At 37.9% G+C, this 9361-nt stretch overlaps 1 protein-coding gene across 10 annotated transcripts in view; it reads right to left on the bottom strand.

Annotated features, from left to right (window-relative positions):
- Positions 1-1276: 1276 nt before the first annotated feature.
- The window catches only part of ARHGAP12 (Rho GTPase activating protein 12), a 73085-nt gene continuing 65000 nt past the window's right edge, over positions 1277-9361 (bottom strand). For 9 of the 10 annotated variants that reach the window (XM_071734866.1, XM_071734867.1, XM_071734871.1 and 6 more), the window contains 5 exons: positions 7801-7899; positions 5555-5632; positions 4602-4736; positions 4218-4320; positions 3278-3784 (listed from right to left, as the gene is read on the bottom strand). In XM_071734866.1, coding sequence (XP_071590967.1) covers positions 3610-3784; positions 4218-4320; positions 4602-4736; positions 5555-5632; positions 7801-7899 — 590 coding nt within the window. In that variant the 3' untranslated portion in view covers positions 3278-3609. Of the gene's footprint in view, positions 3785-4217; positions 4321-4601; positions 4737-5554; positions 5633-7800; positions 7900-9361 lie in introns of all 10 variants that reach the window. The other variant, XM_071734865.1, reaches the window with a different exon arrangement.

Raw genomic sequence — 9361 nt, 5'->3', positions numbered from 1 at the left:
CAATAAAAGGGACCAAGAGGCCAAGTTACCTCTGAATGTCTTTCATGTTGGTTTGTTACATGGTGTGATCTTGTTTTACAAGTGGTCTGTGTACAAGAATGCTATCCAGCTGGGGGGCTGGGGGGATGTTCATTTAAGTCCCACAGGCACATAGGGCTACTTTTGTAAAGGTCTGATCCAGTCCTACCAGCTGCTTGCCCACAAAACTTTGCAATTGTGGAGGCTAATTAAGATTCTTCAGAGGAGCTCTCCTGTCCCCAGCAGTTGCAGAAGGCCTCATTAGACATTCTGTGCCTCCCCCCTCGCCCAGCAGAATGCTGCACTGTGCTTGGCTTACATTATGGCTTATGAATTAACCAATTGATTCTCAAAATATCATTATTTTGGGCCTAAATAAAGCTGTTCCCTTTAAGGGGAAAAAGTCAGGGCTCCATGTAGGAATAAACTGATACTGTATTACTTGTCAACTCCTTTTCTCCTGTGGTGAGTGGAGGATTTGCTTGCCAGGATACAATGGGTTCAGTACTAAGGGAATTTATTGTGGTTTTCTGTGAAGACGGGGAGGAAAGTCTGAGCCTGGGCATTAAGCATCACCTATCTGCTTGCATGCAGGAAGCTGCATTTACATGCTACTCTGACTTTTAAAAAATGGTTTATATTAAACGACTGTGTATATTTGCCTTGTCTTTTTTGTGGCCCCTTCTCTCTCAAGCTTTAAAGTAAAGAAACCTGCAGCCAGTACAGATCGGTGCATCTGAGAGCTGCTTAGTACTAACACTGTGCAGCTGAACTACAGAGCTGAACACAGCTCCTGGTGCTGGAACAAAGTTTCAGCAAAGGTCATAATATTTGACCTTCAGTATCTGTGAGTAGCATGGCTGCAAAAGTTTATATTCTAGTCTTTAAATCTGTTTTAAGCCAGGACCTAATCTGACTGAGAGCCCAAACTGAGGAATATATAAATTTAATTATGTTTAATCTAACAGAAATAGCTTTCCCTTTTTGTGTTCGTGCAAAAATTTGTTGTTGATTTTTTAAAAGAAAGCAAACTGCAGGGACAAGACAAGGTATTTTAAACAGTGAAGAAACCCAGTGTGCTGACATACACTGTTTCAAGTTGGACATGGCAAGCACACCATCAGCTTGGACAGCCTCCTCCTCAGTGTTTTAAGTGTTTAGCTACACTTCTTTCCATTAAAAAGAATACTCTCTCCTCTCACAGCTAAAACCTAAAACATTAAAACATAAAAACATAACTTCACTGCACAAAGCCACATTATATGTCGTAATAACAAAATGCTTTATTTTGGGGGAATACAACGAAAAGCGTGACATCCTCTATCACATTCTTTTAAAAAGGCATTATTTGAAAAAACGTAACACTCGTACAAGAAAAGGTGACCTGTGGAAAAGCCCTCTCATATAGCAGTGGGAATTCTTTTTTTTAATTTAACAGCTGAAGTTGGGATTTGAATAATCTACAGCAAGAGATTTCAACTGTGTTGATCTATTCTATAGCCTGGAGCACACCTGCTGCTGGGCACTGCTCCCTTGTGCCAAGAGGCTGGCACCATGCTGAGGTGGAGCTATCACAATCCTCACCCAGGTCGCTTTGCAACAAACCACAAGACTTCACCATTACCACAAGAAGACAGTGAGAAAGCCACAAGGTAACTCATCTTCTCTTTTATCACCAAAGACTTTCCATGCAAGCCCTATGCTCACAGAATTCTCATACCATTCATCTGATTACATCTCAGTGTTTCACCACACATCCCCTTTGCTGCAAGCCAGAACTGTGTTATGAAAGATCTACAATGTATTAGAGGCAGAATACAACTAGTTCCCCAGTATATCTGCTTCCATAGAGTAGGTTCTGAGTAAGTTGGGATCTGTTTTAAAGACAGCTAATTTGTATCCATAAATTACTTCTACCCTCTCTGAACCTTATGTTAGAATTTAAGTTGTTAAAACAAGGGACTGGAAGTTCCTAAAATTGTCAAGTTATAAAAGTAAGCATTTGTCTTTTAATCCAGCACGCAAACTCTTTGCCACAAGTAGTACCCATGCTAAGCAGCAAGATACATTGGTCTTACTGTTTGAAGGGGGTTCATGTTGTCTGAAGTGGGAACAGCAAACTCTAAAAGAACTAATGGTTTACTTTATTCATGTTAGACATAACAAGTATGTCAGATACAGCAGTTAGTCTAGAAAAATACATTTAAAAAAAGTCTTCAGCAGACCATGCTCCCTGTAACAAAATCTTTCAAAACCAATTTTACAAATTATTCTACATTAATGTAAAAAGAAAATCTTAATTTTAGCATCATGGATTCCATCAAACATCTATCTATCAAAAAAATGAGTTTCACTATTTGTAGATGTTAGAATTCATAATACATTTTTGTAATGTATCCTGTACATATTAAATAACCTAAAAGGCTCCTCTTGTAGTGCATTAACAATTTAGCAAGCACACTCAGTATTTCTCCAGTACCATTTGCATTACAGTTATTTGCCCGCAAATGTAATTAACATCTAAAAGTGCACACAGTTAGGTTCCCCCCTCCCCCAGCCCCATAACCTGTTTCCCTGCTGAAACTCAGACATCCACTGGAAACATTATGCTACTGTCATTAATCTACCCATGATTAGAAATGTATGACTAAAGTGTTCTTACAACTATACAGGAACTGAATTATATACAAGAATCAAAAGGACAGCCTGTATTTACATCAAGAAACTTCCACTAGGACAGCATTATAACAAAAACTCAATACAGTGTTACAGTTGGTATTTACTTAGGATTGTAGCTTTAAATCAGTATAACACAAAAACTTAGCTCAGGAAATACCCTGAATAAATGAACATGATTATTAAATATTACTTCTATTGTGTCACAAGACAAACATCCATTGCTGGATATTCTTACAAGTTCAATGTTTCAAATAGTGTGCTGTTGTATAAAGCAGCAAAGAAGTTCCAGAAAGGTTGCTGGGGGGGGAAAAAGAAAAAAGGGGAAAAAAAAAAAAAAAGGAAAGAAAGCTAGAAAAAAAAGGGGAAAAAAGGACCAGAGAAATTACATTTGAATAACTCAACTGAACTGTTAGTACAAGATTAAGACAGTCACTGCATGCAGAAACCCCTTGGAAAAGTGTCATACAGATCTGAGTAGGTTGTAATATACAGGATTAGGATGCAACTTCACTGAATTTTCCATACCAGTTGGTAGGACCTCTCCCTTTCAAGTGGCAGAATTTTAAGATTAAATTCCAGATTATCCAGTTTGAGATTAATAGCTTTAGTCTCCAAGAAATCCAGTGTATGAACCTATATTACATTTTTCCAATGCTACTTTAAAAAAAGCAAACTATAAACTTTTCAATTAACTTCTTACATTGAGCTTTCTGACAAAATCTAAAGTGTTGTCTTTAATTTGCATTAAAGTGGTCAAACATTTCTCCTGTTTCTCCTCCCCCCAAAAGTGCAAAAAAAAAAAGTTGCTGCTTGGTCCACAAACATAATACACCATGTACAGTGAGGGATTTTTCTTCTGATGGGAGTACTGCTGCCAACCCATCACTTTCAGTTTCTACTCCAAGAAAAACGTCAGCGTCCAAAGATGGAATTCAATTCCAGTAGAATTAATTCTACAATCTGATTTTGATATACTGTATGGACAGCTATGTTACCAGTCTCTTTCTCTGGTTTTAATAATGTTGGACCAAAAACTATTGCTACACTTTGATAGGTCATTCGGTTCTTCTCTCCATTTTCTACAACTCTGAAAAAAAAAACAAAACAAAAAAAAAAAAAATAAAAACCCAGACTTAGCAGTAGTGGAATGACAGGAAAAAGATACAGTCTAAAGCAAATATTATTTGCAATATTTATTTAATGTAATTAGGACATAAGAGTGCTGTGATTCCCCCCTCTACAGTAATGTTTTGTTTTGAAATGCTATTCCTGATCCTCTCACAATCCCTGGAACATAAGAACTTGGCAGTAAACACCACAACAATGACACATGCTGTCTAAAGTCCATTTGGTGCTCTGCAAGCTTGTATAAACACAGATTGATATATTGTTTTCATCAGGTCAAATATAGACAAGAAAAAAAACAACAATGGGAACAGTTACCTAGTGCTTTCAATTGGATTATTTAGTTTTAAGGGAAGATCAGCGATACAAAGCCCTTCCTTCCATCTGCTACTTACCTCTTCAGGTGTCTAAAGAGTACCTGCATAGTGTCCTGATTTGGTTTTGGCAACTGTTTGATTAAATCTTTAACAGCATGGACACGCTGCCTTGGTTCTTGTTCTGTAAAAGGGTAAGGTGTAGAAACAAAAATTCAGTCATTTTCTTTGAAACTTTTAGCAGAAAAGTTAACAGACTGGGAATAAAAGAAGTTTTGCAGTGTTAATATGAGATAAAATACTACCACCTTCTGGCCAGTCTGTGCATTGCTGACAAGCAATTCCAGACAAGCCCTACAGATGGTCATAAGCAAAACATTCTTTTTACCATCCAAAATAATTTAACGAATTGCACATATTAAGCAGAAATAAAACAAAAAGCACAGGTGCATTTTCCAGACTTACTGATTGCATTGACAAAGTCATTGAAGTGATTATAAGTGAACAGTGGCTCTGGCAATTCTCTGAAAAACATCTTTAGAGCCCCTGTGATGACATGTATATCTTCCCATTTACTGTCATTCAAGTCCAGTTTCTCATCTGAGAGAGAAAAATGAATAATTTGTTAATAATTAAAAGTGCTCGTTTGTGGTTTTTTTTCCCCTTTGTATAAACTTAATTACTCTTCCACACTTGCTGGTTTTAAAGCAATGAATGCTCTTGCTCCATTTCAGCCCATTCTCTGCTGGGATGCAGAGCTGTAGCTGTGTAAAAGGAGATACAAAAAAACTCATCCACTCAAGAGATGGCCAGGCTGCTGCACTATGCACAGCCCCCCTACACCATGAGCATTTTCCAGAAGGGAAAAGGAGCTGCTGACATAACAAAATTTACTGTTAGACCCCATCAATCAGGAAATGAGAGGTCACACTGTAGATGGGCTACTGTCCTCTTCCACTGAGCAAAACACTAAGATACAGCCTCATGAAATGGTTATGGACACACAGTAGAGGGAAGAGAAGCTAAGCACCCCCATGATAAAGGGCTGTAGTGATCTTGATAAAAGAGTTGACTCACAATTTTAATGGAAAAACAGCATATTAAGCCTCCACTAATATAAGGTATCAAGTTATTTTGTTTGAAATAATTCCCTTCCCCTCAAATTCTATTACCACCATTCTTCAGAATTATGTTCTAGCAATGCCTCTATGTTCCACATAAGACCAAACCTCCAGGATGCTAGGCTTTTCAAATTACATATATTACACATGAAATTCTGCAATTTTGAAGTAATTTTACTTTGAAGGTAAACATTTTGCATGAAAGACTGCAGGTGCACATTAAGAATTTTTTTCCTGCTTTCTACAAACAGCAATCTGAAAATACATGTATTTGTAATATAGTTGAAGTAAGCTTACCATGATTGACAGCAAATCTTAGCTTCTGTATCACTGCAAGATTGCCACTAACTCTGTATAAGCCATCAATATCTAGTCCTAAAACAAAGGGATAAATCCATTTTAACACCTCAATACATACACGAATTCTGAAATCACTAGGATGCTTCTTTATAGGTCTTCTCAGCAAAATTAACAACAAAAGAACCCCACCTTGTAGCAATGAAGAGCTGGTTAAAAAAACCAACCAACCAACCAAACAAAAAAAAAAAAACAACCCCCCAAAAAAGGTTAAACTAGCTTTTTTGGATGGGCATATGTAGGTTTTAGTCTGCTGACACAAGTTTGGCAGCATCAAGCTCAGTGATCTCTAGAGCTTCCTACACAGCAGAACAGTAGTAGTGAGGAGTGAGGCAACAGCTCCCAAGTTTCCCTGATGAGACAAGGTGTCTCATTTAAGATGCTTGTGATAGGTGGGCAGCAGGTATATGGGAGCCCAACATGCACAAACCAAGTATTTTGTGGATGTTCAATTTTTTTAATGTATGGTTTTAGTTAAGAAAAATAAAATCAAGTCATGCATAAAGTGCATCTCAAAGTTGCCAAGTGACCAGGTCTGCATGGAGAAGGAAGGATGTGCATGCACACTCATCACTACCCACAGCCTACAAAACTCAAATGGGCAGCCCTTGCCCTTACAATATTGTACATTCAACCAGAAAAGAAGAAAACTGTTGTCTCTGTGGTTGCAGCTGCAGTTACTCAGAAGTGATTAGGAGGTAAATAATTTAATTGAAACACCACTTGAATGCATCATGTGAGTCAGTGCTACTGAGAGTGAGCCTTGCCAGAATACCTGCAGTCCCTGTAGCTCCTCAAGTAGTTGTCTGATGCAACACAGCACAGTTACCAGCACCATCTGACATATCCCTTTTCCCCACAATCCACTAGTCATTCCTTTAGAGAAAGAACTGATTTGAAGTGTACTGGCAGTAAAAAGAAGAGTTGGAGAAGTGGGGGAAAAAGCTACTCATTTCTTTCAGTCTCCCCTCAGGTATTTAAAAATGGAAAACTTCACCACTATCATCACTCTAGTCCTGTCTTTAAAATAAAAAGTAAAACAAAAAACCAACAAAAAACCAAACAAAAATTAAAAAAAAAAAAAACAAAACACAAACAACCCCCCCCCCCAAAAAAAAACAACAAAAAACCCAAAAATAACAAAAAAAAAAAAGCAAAATACCCCCTCACAAACTGCATAGCACAAGCAGAAAAAAGTCTGCTCTTAAAAGCAAGGCAGCAGCTTGTTCAACTAGAGGAAGGCAATGAAGCAGTTATTTTTCCCCTTCCAGGCCAGAACTGAGAAAGGACTACAGGTGCAACAGAATCCTAAATGTAGTTCCCATGGTAGATGCCTTAGAATTCACACGTAGTATTCCCTTGTAACGCCTTGATTCCCAATAGAGCATTCTCAGATTTACATACTGGTATGTATTTGAATTACAATTATGGAGATTCCATAACCCTCTCTCAGTTATCTTTCCAAGGTAAGGACAATGGCAACAGCAAGAAACAAGCAAGAAAACCAGGACAGACTACAGCCAAGCCAGAAATAACAGCTACCATATTTTCAACGAAAATATGAAGACATCCCTTTACATCAGGCAACCCAGAATGTCACATATAACTTTCAAAAATATAATTATCTCAGTTATTAGGAAGGAGAGACATTTTCAATGAAAGCAAAGAAAAATGATCAGTGTCCACATATGGACTCCATCTCTAGAATTGCACAGAGTTTGTCATAGTAATCAGTATAACTTTGTCTTCTGGCAGTCAAAGCATATCTAGAATGGGAACACAACTTTTTCCATAAGTTTGTTTCAAAGTAGTTTTAATATAAATTATTTTTAGCATGCTAAAACCTTCAAAAAATAAAGTCTCCCTCTGTCTCTTGATCTGACAAAAATGCTGACAGTCTGAGCTCTACCACTTGTAATCCCCCTTTCCCTGGAGCCTTGCTGCCAGAAGACTGTCTTGCCCTCTCCTCAGCTTGAAAGATACCAAGGCAGATCAATATCCCAAATACAAGATTTCATCCCCTCATCCCATTCTGGATCCCACCTGCCTCCCCCCACTCTTGAAAGCTCATTGCTCTCTACAGATACAGGTTTCACATCACTTTCCCCAAAGATATCTGCAGCATTCTAAGGATTAGATAGCATGGTAAGCAAGACAGGTTTAGAAAAAAACCAATTTCACCATACCATGTTCCTCAACATGCTCAATGCAGAGTTTCACAAACTTGGGCACCGTGCTGTTTTCTCTTTGACACAAGCTGGTGAGGTTGGAACCGAACACTTGATCTGGAACCAAGCAGAGAGACTGATGTACAGTGGAACAGGACTCAAGTGACAGAACTAGTTCAGTTTAAAACAAACCTCTAGAAAGGGCAAACACCACAGGGAACAACTGTCACAGTATCAGAGTGAAAATTGGGAAGTTCTGAAAAGGGCTCTCCACAACTCCCAGCAAGAAGCAGCACCCAGTAAGAAAAAGTGTCAGCAGTTACCTAAACGTGAGTCTGTGAGTAAGGGACTTCTGCTAATGAAATTATTTTAAGCTACCAGGAAATAACTGTAAGTCACACAGTCTTTACTATAATGAGAAATTTAATGGATTCAAATATCCTATTACACTCCTGTTCTGAGTTCAAAATATATTTGCTGTAATCTTCACTAAAAATCTGAACAGAAATTAACCAAAGTGAAAGCTTCTGGCATTGCTTTGGGGAAAAAAACTGTAATATTTCATCTTTCATCACACCTACTGTGTAACAACAGTATTACCTAACTATTTACTTTAATGTAGAGTCTTTAACTTCTAGCATTTTTATTTCTGACATGGACTTGTATGTGGCGACCTTTATATCACAAAGGTCTGAATGGATGTAAGTATGACTGTGCTTCAACAACCCGGCTGTGAGGCTGGCACCTAAATGCAGATATTTACAGGCAACGGTGGGTTTTAGCCTTGTTTTAAAAACTACAGAATCCTCAAACAAAAAATTAAAATCATCTTGGGAAGAAAAGATTCTTATAAAGACTCTTGGCAACATGTTAACTCTTCTTTCACATTATGTATTCACCAAAATCCTTCTCCGACCCATTTCCATGGTTTTCATCAAAGATGACCTCTCCTGTTCATATGCATGAGACTGAAATAGGGTCTTGAGATAGAGAGGCAAAGCTCACGCTCTTAAAGGAAGGTTTACTGTGTTTTAGGGTTTTTTTATCTGTTAAATAAGGAATGTAAATAGCTATTACACAGTATCTAGATCATACTTCAGAGTTTATGCAAGAGAAACTTTTGCATTTTCATCATGCATAGCATCCAGTGCCTTTTTGATGATAAGTAATTTAAGCAGATTCATTAACAACACTTGCATATATTACATTAGGGACTCCAGACAGCACACTAAACCAATGATACAGGATGAAAATTGTCATGTAACATTATTCTGAGCTGTATGTGTACAAGGCCAGAGCAGAGCCTCAAAACACCTCAGTCCTGTTACTTAAGCAGCCAGTTACATAGCAAGGAATTGAAAAAGCCCACACACTATAAAGCCAGGCTAGCATGCAGCTGTAGCCCATAAAGCAATGCAGAGTGCATGGCACAAGCCAATACTAGCATGTAAGAAACTGATTTGCTACAACTGCCTCTGACTTCCATAACTTCCACATATACAGGAACCATATTTTTTTCTCTCATCTTCTTAAAGTAACTTTTTTTATTTTGTTTTTCCACAACAAAACTTTAGCACAT

This window comes from Heliangelus exortis, chromosome 2, assembly GCF_036169615.1.
Source record: "Heliangelus exortis chromosome 2, bHelExo1.hap1, whole genome shotgun sequence".
Classification (NCBI taxonomy): Eukaryota; Metazoa; Chordata; class Aves; order Apodiformes; family Trochilidae; genus Heliangelus; species Heliangelus exortis.
The sequence above is the reverse complement of the archived record's forward strand: the minus strand, read 5'-3'. Positions and strand labels throughout refer to the sequence as shown.